The sequence below is a fragment of the Chinchilla lanigera genome, unplaced genomic scaffold (genome assembly GCF_000276665.1).
Source record: "Chinchilla lanigera isolate Chin_1 unplaced genomic scaffold, ChiLan1.0 scaffold00097, whole genome shotgun sequence".
In the NCBI taxonomy this organism is placed as follows: domain Eukaryota; kingdom Metazoa; phylum Chordata; class Mammalia; order Rodentia; family Chinchillidae; genus Chinchilla; species Chinchilla lanigera.
The window spans coordinates 6983937-6997178 of NW_004955498.1; the positions used below are offsets into that span (position 1 = coordinate 6983937).

The 13242-nt window shown below is 43.9% G+C and overlaps 1 protein-coding gene across 1 annotated transcript; it reads right to left on the bottom strand.

The window, feature by feature from the left end:
• Window positions 1-1916: 1916 nt before the first annotated feature.
• Window positions 1917-12251, bottom strand: LOC102007351 (melanoma-associated antigen 10-like). Its single transcript, XM_005406439.1, has 4 exons — window positions 12183-12251; window positions 5616-5697; window positions 3717-3799; window positions 1917-3435 (listed from the first exon to the last, which is right to left on the bottom strand). The coding sequence occupies exon 4, from the start codon at window positions 3146-3148 to the stop codon at window positions 2333-2335; it is 816 nt and encodes a 271-aa protein (XP_005406496.1). The 5' UTR covers window positions 3149-3435; window positions 3717-3799; window positions 5616-5697; window positions 12183-12251; the 3' UTR covers window positions 1917-2332.
• Window positions 12252-13242: the final 991 nt, after the last annotated feature.

Genomic DNA, 13242 nt, shown 5'->3' on the forward strand with positions numbered 1-13242 from the left:
TAGGGTGAGTAACGGGACAGGAAGGCACTTCTGCATGACATGGTCCAGGGCAGGTGAGTGGGCTGTTCCCGTGGGAGCAGGGTGCACCCATCGCCTGCTCAGTTTTACATTCTGAATTCAGGCCAGGTTTCAGTGGCTTGCACACAGGGTCTTCCTACACCCTGCGAGGTGTTTTTCAATTTTCTATAAGTATGGAAATCAGAAACAGAGCTGGGTTCAGGTTGGGAGGAGTGGGAACAGGGTGGCCTATAGATGACCTCACAGTAAGAGTCTGCTCCTGGCCTTGTCATTTACCACATAGGGATCCTGGGAGTTCCTGAGCCCAGTAGGCCTCAGGATCGTCCTCTATAAAATGGGTCTGGCACACCTTGTTGGTTATAGGACTGGCGAAATGTAATAAAACACTTAGCAGAATACCTAAAAGAAATTAAGTATTTGCTAATAAAAGCCTTTTTCTTCTCTTAACTGAACCCTGGATGCTACCGTACATTTCTTGTAAATTTTTTGTTTGTGTTTCTGAGGGAATCTTCAGGTCACCAGGAAACTGAAAAGAAAATCAAGGAAAAGGGCTACTCAACAAAGGTTCCTCTGACATGTTCTCTCCACTAGGAGGTATTACTCGATTAGATGTTGGGGAGAATTTCTTTGCTGGACTAAGTGAAAGCTGCCGGAGTCTGGGTGAATAACCATATCCACTGCCGGTCAGCTTCTCTTCCACTGGAACAACTATTTTTAATCATATCACATTCACCAAAAGTCTAGCCTTGGGGCTTTAGAGGCCTGTGTGACAAGTGGACCTAAAGCCCTGGTCATTCTAGTGACAAGGCCATCTCAACAGACAGTTCGATGAATTTTCAAGCAAAATTCCACACCCTGGCAACCCTAGCATAAACTTTCTTTGCAAAGAAAACAACTGAAAACTGACCCTATGGAAGTCCAGTTATAAGAGAGGAGAGGACTCTTGCAAGCTCTGAGGAGGTTCTCTGGAGGAGAATATCTTGGTCAGGCAGACATCTGACCACTTGCACAAGTTGCCAACGCCACTGGCCAGGTTCTGATGTCTGTGTTGGAAGAGTGTTTAGGAAACGGGGCTCATGAGCAGAGGTTAGCCCCAGGGAAGCCAGTCAACTGGGCACTGCAAGACCCTTGAAGCTGGACACTCGCAGCTGACTGGAGAGCACCTGGCCAGGGACTTTGGGGCCTCACTTCGTCTGAGTCACCCTTGTCTCTCAGAAAAGCCTTGTGGAGGCTCGGTGTAAGTCCCCTGGTTGGCACCCTGCATGGAATCACTCTTCCCACAGCTGTGCCAGGGGAGGATTCCACTCAGCCTCACCCGCCATCTAAAAGCGCTGCCCAGAGCAGACTTCCATCCTCTCAGGCTGTCATCTCAGGCCCAAGAGTCCTCATGTGAGGGTCTGGCTGGGCCACCTCACAGCTGCATTAAACCAACTCCTGCAGAAGGAACTGCTCTTACCCCAACCCTCAAACTGCTGTGACTCAGCACTCACCCAGGGCTGCTCCCTGCTAGCCTCACCCCCTCAGTGCCCTGTCACCTGTACTTCAGATCCTGCAGGACATCTCCGTATTTCCCGACAGTGGTGGTTCTCCTGGACTCTGCCATGCTTTGGGCAGGTTTGATCCTGCTCAGTCTAGTGTACTTGTATCTCCACCGCAGACACATTGCCTTACAAAGAGCACATGTGCAATGAATTCTGGGGACTGAAGTGTCCATGAAGATGGTGCACTTTATTAATAGTAAATTGTCCTAATATAATTGAAGAAACCAAGCGAATTCATGTGTCTGTATATTTTTAAATTGTATATACTAAAAGAAGAATGGATAAGAAGTCCAGAACTGAACTTTATTTTTATGTCTTTATTTCTTGACAACATTTATCTTAAAGTTTCTATACATTTATAAGGAAATTCCTACTCTAGTGCTATGGAAATCTGTTTCCCATCACAAAAGAGTGGACGATTTCCTAGTTGGTTTTACAAAACAGCAAAGACTCTTACTCTTGGAAAGGAAAAGCAAAATCTATTTGCTCAATACCACAGAAAATCATAATTTCTTCAAAAATAAAAGTGAACAAACAATGTAACAATAGCAAAAACAGATGTGAGATCTATGCTATTATTCAAATAAGATATGCAAGCTTCTTTGATTTTCATGAAGGAAACTGTCAATTTCCAAGTAACCCAAGCAGAAGGAACATCAAGAAAGTATGCCCAGGATTTCCCCTACCCTGGCTCATCACTACTGAGCAGGCCTGCTGCTCTCCTCAAACACACACTGACGAATGGGCATCACTTTACATGGGCAGGGGCTAAGCTAGTGATTTGGCTTGTGAACACAACCTGTCCCTGGCCTGCAACTTGCTCCTTCAGTAGCCCTGACTGCACGTCGTGCACGGGCAGCCTCTAGCTCCTCGCTCAAAGCCTCTTCATAGAGATGTGGGTAGGACCAGGGATCTCTCTTATTAACCTTGGCCAAATGCTCCAGTACTTTCATCTTGGTGGTTTCAGCACGGGTCCTCGGACCCCAAAGGAACTCATAGAGAGCAGGATCGCTATTGGGCACCTGCCGATACTCTAGATACCCTTCCTGCACCAAATCCTCAGTGATAAATTTCCTCGGATCCCCATAGATGAAATGTTCACTCCCATCAAACACCTGCATCCTGTTAAGGGCAAGCCAGATAATGGTCTCACTGGCGTGGTTGCCCTTTCTGAAGATGGCAGTGATAATCATTATCAAGAGGCCGGTTTTGGCAAGGTTGTAGTCATCACCTACTCTGTCATTATAGGTGAGACCCAGGACAGGAGCGAGGACATATATCTGCCCAGGGGGATCCACTTCCTTCACATCAATGCCAAAGACCATGTACAGACACTCTGAGACTTTGTTGAAGATCGGAGGGAAGTGCTCCGGGTAATCTTTCATGAAAGTGTGCAGCATTTCTGCCTTGGAAGTCAGCTCCTTTCTCCTATACTTGTGGAGCAGGAAATCTACCAATGCATCTATCCTGTCATACAGGACCACATGGGGCAAGGACTCAGAACCTTCCTGGTCCTGTGACATGAGTGAAAGCTCATCTTCTTCCCTGATGGAGCCCTCACTGGATTGGCTTGTTTGACTGGAGGCCATGGCAGTAGAGGGAAAGAAGACCAGCTGAGAAATCTGAGGACTTGGTGTCCTGGTCCCAGGTCCTTCTGCTGGTGTGCCTGAGATTCGGTACAGGGGAAAGAGGATGCAGAAGAAGCAGTGGCAACCAATTGCTCTCCCTCAGACTGGAGAACCTGCACACCCACTAGGCTGCGTGTCCCTCTTTGGCCTGGAAGCCTTCCCTAGCTTGATGCGTGGCTCTTCTTATGATGAAGGTGTTCTCACGTTCCTTGGGGACAGCAAGGGCTTCAAGATGAGGACTCAGATGCCTGGGGGAGAGAGGGAGACTGAGTATTCTCAGCCGACACCAGCACTCTTGCTGGCTTCCACAAAGCCCGATGTTTTGCTTTGAGTGCTGCTCTAAGACCTCACAGGCTCCCGTCTTCCCAGAGGGTCTGTCCCGGAGAACCTGGGACAGGAAATGAGGCTGTAGCTGAACCGCAGAGGACAGGCTCTGGGGCAGACAGCACAGCATATGGAGCCCAGGTGCCATGAGCAGTCCCTGCTCTGGGACACTGTCCCCTTGGTACACATCAGGGCAGCCCCTCACCTTGACTCGTTGGGCCTCCTCCACTGCTGTGAGCTGTGGACACTGCTTCAGACCAAGACCTCCTGACCTGCTTCCTGGAGCTCCTGTAGGAGACATGGAGGCCCTCAGGCTGCAGACCTCAAGCACAGACCTGTGACCTTCACAGCTCACAGGGTGAGTTGGACTTTGAAGGTCCCCACTGATGGTGTTTTCACTGCTCAAAGCCCTGACCCCATCCCTCTGCTGGCCTGAGGCAAACACTCAGGAAAAAATGTCCCTTCCTGATGGGAAACAAAAGGCAGCGAGGGTCTCATAGGGGCCATGACTGCTGAGTTCACAGGTGGAGGTGGAGAAATTCATGTGTTCTAGGAAAGGGAACCTGCTCCATTCTTATCTCCATAAATGGTTGGGTCTGGAACTCTCCCTGGGATGACCTGGGCCCCGCTTCTTTAAACCACAGCACTCTTTCTGAGACATTCAAAGAGGAAATGGAGGAAAGCAAGTCCACCTGTGTCCCCTGGGTCTGACAGCAGGTAACAAAGGGACAGGTCGAGGCTAGGGTGATGTGTGTTCACATGAGTCTGTCCCCTCTGCCTCACTGGAGCCTCGACAGACCCTGGGATGCTACTTCTGCTGTCCCCATTCAAGCCCCGTTGACCCAAGGCCTTCACCTCACTGAGACCAACGAGCCAGAACTAAGGGTGCAGCCTCAGCCTGACAGCCATGGCCAGGCTGCTGGAATGACTGCGGCTCAGGGGAGGCGTGCTCTGAGCACCCACCATCTGTGTTTTGGGGCAGGTACCCTCAGTCTTCCCCGAGGGTCCTCAGCTTTACCTTGGCAGACACTATGTCTGCTGGAGAGATGGGTTCCCTGTGGTTACCTGCAGACACCCCCTCAGATCAAGTCCCTCAACTCTCTGAGACCACCAGCATTTTTTAAAGTAGTGAGCAGGTGCCCATCTGTCGCCTGAACCTGGCACATCAATGATGACAGCAAGACTTGTGCCCATCTCTCCTATGACTCAGGACCCCTGTTATGGTTTTAGTCTAAATTTCATGCAAATGTCACATGGGATCAGAGCAAACACGTTTGGAACATGCCTGGGAGGACCCTAAGACCTTTGGAACATGCCTGGGGTATGAGGGCTTAGAACTGACTTGTCCTTAGGAGCTCGGGCCTGGTAGGAAGGGGAGGGTCACTGTGGGTGTGACCCCAGGGCTATGTCCCCATTCCTGACCTCTCCCCTCCTGGAAGACTTGTGGTGAGCAGCCTTTCTCCCAGCAGGCCCACACACCGTGCCGTTTTGCCTTGGAGCTGGCTCACTGTGACTGAAACCTCTAGAAATTCGGAGCCCAAATCAGCATTTCCCTCTTTAAACTGCAGGTGTCAGGTACTGTCTCAGTGCTGAGACCCTAAGAAAACCCTATGTGCTTCCGTAGTTTCTGCATCTTCCTCCTGTCGGGGCCGCCCTTTCCTGAGCCTCATCCCCAGCTGAAAAGAGCGTTTCTCTCTCCTTCAGACCAAGACCTCATCTCCTGAAGACTCTCCAACTTCCTGCCCAGGCTAGAGGTGAGCATGCCACTTGGGGTCTCCCAGGGCTGACCCAGGGGACAGGCAGACTCTGTGGGTTCCAAGCTTCTGGGCTGCAGACACACTCAGTCCTCAGGAAGGGTTCCTAACTTGGGTCTGTCAGCGCCTGGGGTCCTCCATGTGCTGGCCATATGTGGCTCCCTCTGCTGACCTGAGGACACCACTTGGACCAAGGTCCTCCCCTCCCTGAGTCCTCCCACCCCCATCCACCTAACAGAAATGAGAGCAATCCTCATGCAGCCTTCCTTCCCAGGCCCCAGGTTGCTAACAGGGAAGCCAGGCTCTCGGGGGAGGTCTCTTCTTTTTACGGGTGTGGGGTAACTTCAAACCTTCAGTCCTTGAAAGTGGAAGAGTGGGGAGCAGCACCAGTTCAGCCTTTCTGAGATGTGGAATCCAGACTCTGGAAAATAACTTCTTGAGGAAGACAAAAAAAGACATAGATCACTGGGCATCAGGGAAGGACTGACAAGAAAATTAAAACTACAGAGCAGCTAAAGGACAGACCATGTGGAGATGGAGCCCAGCTGTCGGGACTTTTTCCCTGCCTCCTGGCTTGCAAGACAGGGGAATGAATGTGGAGAACCTAAGTGAAACCTGGGGACTCCAGAAGGTTCCAGGGATTTCTTTTTTTTTTTTTTTTTGGTTTTTCTCCGGTACCAGGAACTGAACTCACGACCTTGCGCTTGCCAGGCAGGCGCTTTTGCCGCTGAGCTAAATCCCCAGCCCCGGTTCCAGGGATGAAAGGACTGGCAGTTGCTGTGATCTTTGTGGACGGTGGGGAGCTCTGCTCCCACCGCTCCCTTACACAGGCCACAGTGGGCAAGTGACCCTTGTTCAGGTGCCTGTCATATCGCAGGAGAGAAAGTGGCCTTGCGTGCCATTCCAGGAAAGTGCTGAGATTTCAAACGTGGAGCTCAGAAGAGCCACAGAACAGCCTGACTTCAAGGTTTCCAGTGTTACATTCCCATAGGAAGTTGGGGGGATAGACAGCAGGGCAAACAGCCTTGGACAGGGAGGGCTGGAAAGAGGCCCCTGAGGGTTTTGAGCTCAGCTGGGAAGGGCACAGGGACTGTTCTTCAAGTAAGGCCAGGCCCAACCTAAGATGCCCTGGACTTGAAAGTCTCAGCCTTGTATATTTATGCCCTTGTACTTCTTTCTGCCTGCCTGCAGCATGGATCTGAGGTCCAGCTGTCTTCTTCATCATGCAATTTGAGCAGGACCTGCCTTGCCTTGGACATTGCCACAGCCAGCAAAAAGCAGAGGGTCCCACCTCTGAGAACATGGAGAAGTGCTAGACCCAAAATTTAGCATCCCACACGGAAAGGATTTACTCAAAATCCCAGATAATGGTTTTTCTTTTTTGTCCTTTTTCTTAGTCCTTCATTTTACCTCTTTTATCATCTTTCCCTTCTTTTTCCTTCTAATTTTCCCATTTTTGTTATTTTTAATCTCCATATAATTTCTTTTCACTTATTCCTCTTTTTTCTGTTGACTTCCATTCCTTGGCCCTGTTTATTGTTACCTGTACCTAACACTATGTACATCCTTTCATGCATAACCAGGTCCACTTTTCTCTGCTTTTCTCTCCTCATTCTCACATCTTCTAGAGTAAGGTTTCAAATTTGAATGATCTGTTTCTCCCTTTCTCAGCCCATTTTATTTTAAATAATATAGCATTTAAGCTTTATTAATCTCTAGGTAGTTAATTCTATAAAATTAACCCTGAGTTTTTTTCTACCATTAGAGTAGCTATGATGACTGCATTTAGTACATATAGGCTGTTTGTAATATATCAGTTTTCTTATTATTTATGCTGCAATTGTGGATTTCTGTTATATGGTTAAAGGGACATGTAATTGCTTCTTATTTTATGTTAATATCCGATTTGTCCTGGATGATACTAGTGTAGCTGATTTGCCTGACATTGCCAGGATCATATTATTATTGCCATTATTGATGGGATTCCTCTGTCTGCCAATACTCAGATTAACTTCATGAATTTAACAGTACTGGAGCTCATTCCCAGTAAATGTGGTGTTGGGCCGATAACACTGCATCCTCCCCTCCTAAATTAACAGAGGTGATCAGATCTTAGGGCAGAGGTAAAGGACTCTAGTTAGCTATGCCTAAAGTGCATCCCTCAAAATCAGACTAACTACACAGATCTCTGTACTAGCAACAAAGACTGTGCACTAAAACACCATGAATTTTTAGCACAAAAGAAACAAGCAAAGAACAACAGAAAAATGAGACCACAAGTCAACAAAATGACCCCCAGACTCCCTCCTTCTCCAAAGCCAGTCCAGGGGGCATCAAGGGAGACAATAGCATAAGCCAACACCTCAGAGTCCAAGGATACCAAAGGTTAGAAAACAAATCAAGGAGATGGTGTATGAGGTCACAGAGGATATAACTAAAGAGAAAAACAATACGAAACAGGAAATTTCAGAAGTCACTAATAAAAATATACTTGAGCTAAACAAAATCATGGAAAACATGAATGACTAGTTCAAGAAAGAATTAGAGTCCACGAAATGGTGTCACTGACAAAGTGGTCTAACATTTGCATTGGCAGTATGGGCAACAGAAGCAACCAGAGTGGACAGAGTGTCAGAATTAGAAGAAGGGATATTTTTAAAGACTAACTATTCAAAGACACCTTAAAACCAAGAAGAAAACTGGGCCTGGTGGATCTTGCCTGTAATCCCAGCACTCAAGAGTCTAAGGCAGGAGGATCATTTTGAATTTGAGGCCAGCCTGGGCTACAAAGTAAGTTCAAGGTCAGCCTGAACTGCATAGTGAGAATCTGTCTCAAAAGAAAACAAAACAAAACAAAATGAGAACATAAAATATTGATGCAACACTTGCTAGTTGTTGCAAAGAGGACTAATCTAACAGTGGCAACTGGAATAATTTAAGATAAAAAAACAGAGCATATGGCTTAAAAAAACCTGTGTACAAAAAAAATAGCAGATTACTCCCCAAATATAGGGCAAGAAATAAGCATACATACAACTGCGGCATATAGAATTCCAAATAGCTACAATCAAAAGAGAACCTCTCCATGCAACATCCTTCTCAAAACACTAAAAGTCCATAACAGGGATAAAATCTGAAAAGCAGTTAGAGAAAAAGTAATGAATCACTTATATAGGTAAATCCATTCGAATAATGGTTGATCTCCCAACACAAAAATTAAGGGCCAGGGGATCTTGGAGTAAAGTGTTCCAAGCTTGAAACGTAGCAATTTCCAATCCCTAATTACATATTCTGGAAAATGTTTCTTCAAAATTGATAGGGATATAAGTAACTTCCATGAAAAGGAACACCTGAAGAAATTTATGACCACCAATTCAGCTTTACAATATTCATCAAGGAAAGAGACAGTGAAACTGATCAATACCAATCAGTCAAATAGAATGAATTCACCTGGCAGCATGAGCAGCTAAGCGGAAACAAACTATAAGGAAATCAGCCACAGGAAACTCATGCAATGACAGGCAGGTATCAATTCTTTTCAGTAATAACTCTCAATGGAACAGTTTAAATTCCCTAATCAAATGACACAGACTGGCAGAAGGTGGCAAGAAACAAGACTGAAGGTTATGCAGTACAAAAGAGACACACTTAATTCAAAAGGAAATTCACAGATTAGAAATCAAATGATAGAAAACAATTTTCCATGCAATGGAAACCTGCAGAAAAAGTAACAGCAGCCATTTAATTTTTGACAATTAGATTTCTTTTTTTTTTTTTCTGGTACCGGAAATCGAACTCATGACCTTGCACTTGCCAGGCAGTTGCTGTGCCACTGAGCTAAGTCCCCAGACCCCTGACAATTAGATTTCAAACCAAAACTAATCAGAAGAGACAAGCAGGGCCACCACATACTGGTGAAATGAGCAATTCAAAATCGTGAGTTAAAAATTATAAACATATACACCAAAATCTGATGCACCTAATTTTGTAAAACAAAGAGTAATAGATATAAAAAATTAAATAAATATGAGCAAAACTGTAGTCTGCGACTTCTATAATTTATTGTCACAAATAGATGAAATAGATAAAAAAAAATCAAGAAAGAAATATTAAAGTGGAACCAAAACTTCAAACCCATTGACTTTTTGTTTGTTTGTTTTTTTCTGGTACCAGAAATCAAACTCACAACCTTGAGCTTGCCAGGCAGGCGCTGTGCCGCTGAGCTAAATCCCCAACCCCAAACCCATTGACTTAATAAGTATCTACAGAGTGCCAAAGAACCAACAGTAGAATACACATTCCTTTCATCTTCACATGGGACTCTAGGCAATGCACATCACATGCTAGCACATAAAGCATGCTTAAGTAAATGCAAATGAGTCAAAATTATTCCGGGCATATTATCAGATTTTAATGAAATAAAACCAGAAATCAATGGAAAAAGAAACCACAGAAAGTTTGCAAATATACAGAAATTAAACAGTACAATCTTGAATAATCAGTGGGTCATGGAAGAAATCAAGTAAGACATTAGAGAGTTTGTCGAAGCAAACAATAATGCCAGAATAACATACTGGACTGTCTGGGACACAGTGAAAGCAGTCTGAAGAGGGAATTTTAAAGTGATGAATGCACACATCAGAAAAACAGAGCAAGCACAAATGAATAACTAGATGAAACAACTCAAGGGAAAATAAGAGCAATGCAAATTCAAGATTAGTATGAGGAAGGAAATTACAAAGATTAGAGAAGAAATTAATGAGATTGACACTGAAAAATAAAAGAATCAATGAATCAAAGAGTTGGTTCTTTGAAAGAATAAACCAAATGGACAAAACCCTAGCCAATCTTACCAAAAAAGGAAAGAGAAGACCCAACTCTGCAATTAGGAATGAAAAAGGAGAACTCACAGTGGATTCTATTAAAATCCTAAAGATCATTGTTGTACACTATTAGAATCTGTCCTCTCATAAAATTGACAATTCAAAAACAATGTACAAATTCCTAGACACATGAACTACAAGAGCTGAACAAAGGAGATATAAAAATTCTGAGTAATACCATATCAGTCAATAAGCTTAAATAAGTAATAAAAAAATTACCAACTAAGAAAAGTCTGGGTACTGATGGATTCACTACTGAATTCTAGAAGAACTTTAGAGAGATCTCATGCCAACACATCTCAAAATGTTTAATAAAATGGAAAGGGAAGCTGAACTCCTAAAGTTATTCCTGGAAGCAAGCATTAACCTGATCCCAAAAGCAGAAAAAGACACAACCCGAAAAAAGAAAACACAAGCCAAACTCTTTAGGGAACACAGATACAAAGATCTTCAATAGGGTACTGGCAAAAAGAATGTAAAAAATCATTAAAAAGATCATACATCAGACCAAACAGGATTCATTCTAGGGATGCAGGCACGTTTCAACATGTGCAAATCAATAAAGGCAATGCATCACCTGACTAGATGTCTTGGCAAAAACCACATGAGCATACCAACAGACATGGAAAAAAACATTTAGCAAAATACAATATCCTTTCATGATAAAAACCTTGAAGAGAATAGGCAGAGAAGAAACCTATCTCAATCTGATAAAAGTCATCTATGAAAAACCCCTGGTCAGCATCATAATAAGTGAGTGCCAGCTGAAAGCTATCCCTCTGAATTCAGGAACAAGGCAAGGACGCCCACTATCCCCACTCCTGCCCAACATAGTTCTGAAAACATTACCCACAGCACTCAGGAAGAAGGCAGAAATGAAAAGGCTATGTATAGGGAAGGAAGAAATTAAATTATCATTATTTGCAGTTGACAGGATTCTTCGTATAGAAGACCCCCAAAACTCCACTGTAAGTCTCACAGAACTAGTAACCAAATATAGAAGCATAGCAGGATATAAAGTCAGTACACAAAAATCAGTAGTGTTCCTGTATGTCAATAACAATCTTACCAAGGAAGAAATTGGGGGACAATGCTTTCTAAGAAAAATTACATTCCTATGAATTAACCTAAAAAGTGAAAAAGCTATACAATGAAAACTACAGTACTCTAAGAAACAGAGAGAGAGAGAGAGAGAGAGAGAGAGAGAGAGAGAGAGGGATCAAAGAGGATATCAGAAAATAAAAAGATATCCCATGTTTCTAGATAGGTAGAATGAAGGCAGCCCAAACGGCCATAACTCTAAAACTGTTGCACAGATTTAATGCAGTCCCTTTCAAAATACCAATAACATTCCTCACAAGGAACTACAGAAAACCATCCTGAAATTCATATGGAACCTGAAGACACTAGAACAGCAAAAACAGTCCCAGGCCACAAGAGCAAGGCAGCAGATATCACAGTCCAAGGTTTGAAGTTATATAAAGCTATAGTGATGAAAGCCGCATAATACTGGCAAAAGAAAAAGAGTAATTGTTGGTCAACTCCCAGCACACTCAGCTTATTTTTGAAAAGGACTCTGAATAGTTTTCCTGGAGAAAAGATAGCATCTGTCACAAATGGTGCTGGGAAATCCGGCCATCTATATGCCAGGGATTGAATCTTGACCCATATTTATCACCATGCATTAAAAACTCAAAATGGAACAAAAATCTAAATATTAAAACAGAAACTGTTAATTTGCTGGAAGCCAAACTAGGTAAAACACGGGAGGACACAGGGGTAGGCAATGACTTTCTGAGCAGAACCTTGTTACACAAAAAATAATATCAAGACGCAACAAATGGAGCCGTATGAAACTAAAAAGCTTTTGCACGGCAAAAGAATCCACCAACAGGGAAAAAAAGACAACGTACAGAATGGAAAAACATTTTGCCAGCTACTCCTCAGACAATGGACTGATATCCAGACTACAAAGCAGTACTCAAAAGATTAGCCCCCACCCCAAGTTTAAAAACTGAATGGAAAACTGGGTACCTGAAATGAAAGACACTCCTCAGATGTAGAAGTACAAATAGTCAATAAACACATGAAAAACTGTTCAGCATTGGCACCCATTCAAGAAATGCAAACTAAAAGAACACTGAGACCTCCTCTCACTCCAGAAAGAATGAATAGTTGTCTTCAAAAATCAACTGATAGTAAAATGCTGGCAGGCTGTGCAGAAAAAAGAAACTTTTCTGTTGTTTCTGAGAGTATGACCTGGTACAATCACTGTGGGAATAGGTATGGAGATGACTTGAAACACCAACACCAGCAATTACATTTGACTCAGCTATTTTTCTCCTAAGTAACTTCCCTGAATAATTAAAGTCATCACATCACAGTGATCCATCCATACCCATGTTTAGAGCAGCACAATTCACAGCAGGCAAATCTTGGAAGAGGTCTCTATGTCCAACAGCAGATGAACGTATAAAGAAAGTGTAGTATGCAGAAACAAACAAGTACTACTCTGCCGTAAAGAAGGATAAACTCGAATTATTGATAGGAAAATGGGTGCAAATTGAGACCGTCCTGGTAAGGGAAGTGAATGAGACACAGAAGCTTAAAGAGTGCATGGATTCTTTTTAGATGAGAACCCCAAATACAAAGAGCACAAAGTCACTGTGAGGACTGTGATCACTGCATACTACAAACATATAGATACACATATATAGGCATGTACATATATATTTATATTTCTGTTTATATTTATATTATTTATATTTCTGAGAAAAAGGGTGCAATAAATGCTTCGAGTGGGATGGAAGAGAGAGGAATGGTATAAAAAAAAATCTATGTCCTGTACAGGTACCAAGTTTCCACTATGAACTTAATTATTATGTATCACAACACAAACCCCTTCAATCCTCACCCAGGGTCTGCTGGCGGGTCCTCGCCTCCTCCCTCTGCTGATGAGGAGTGGCTCCTCCGCTAACCTGGGGACCCAGTGCGCACTACAGTGAGATCTCCCTGGCTCAAGCGGACAGAAATGAGATGCAGCACGTCCGCACACCTCCGCATGGGCCTTCCCCAGGATTCAGAGAGAAGGACG

Coding starts and splice junctions, on each gene's coding strand:
- LOC102007351 (XM_005406439.1), bottom strand. CDS start 3,148: ATGGCCTCCAGTCAAACAAGCCAATCCAGTGAGGGCTCCATCAGGGAA.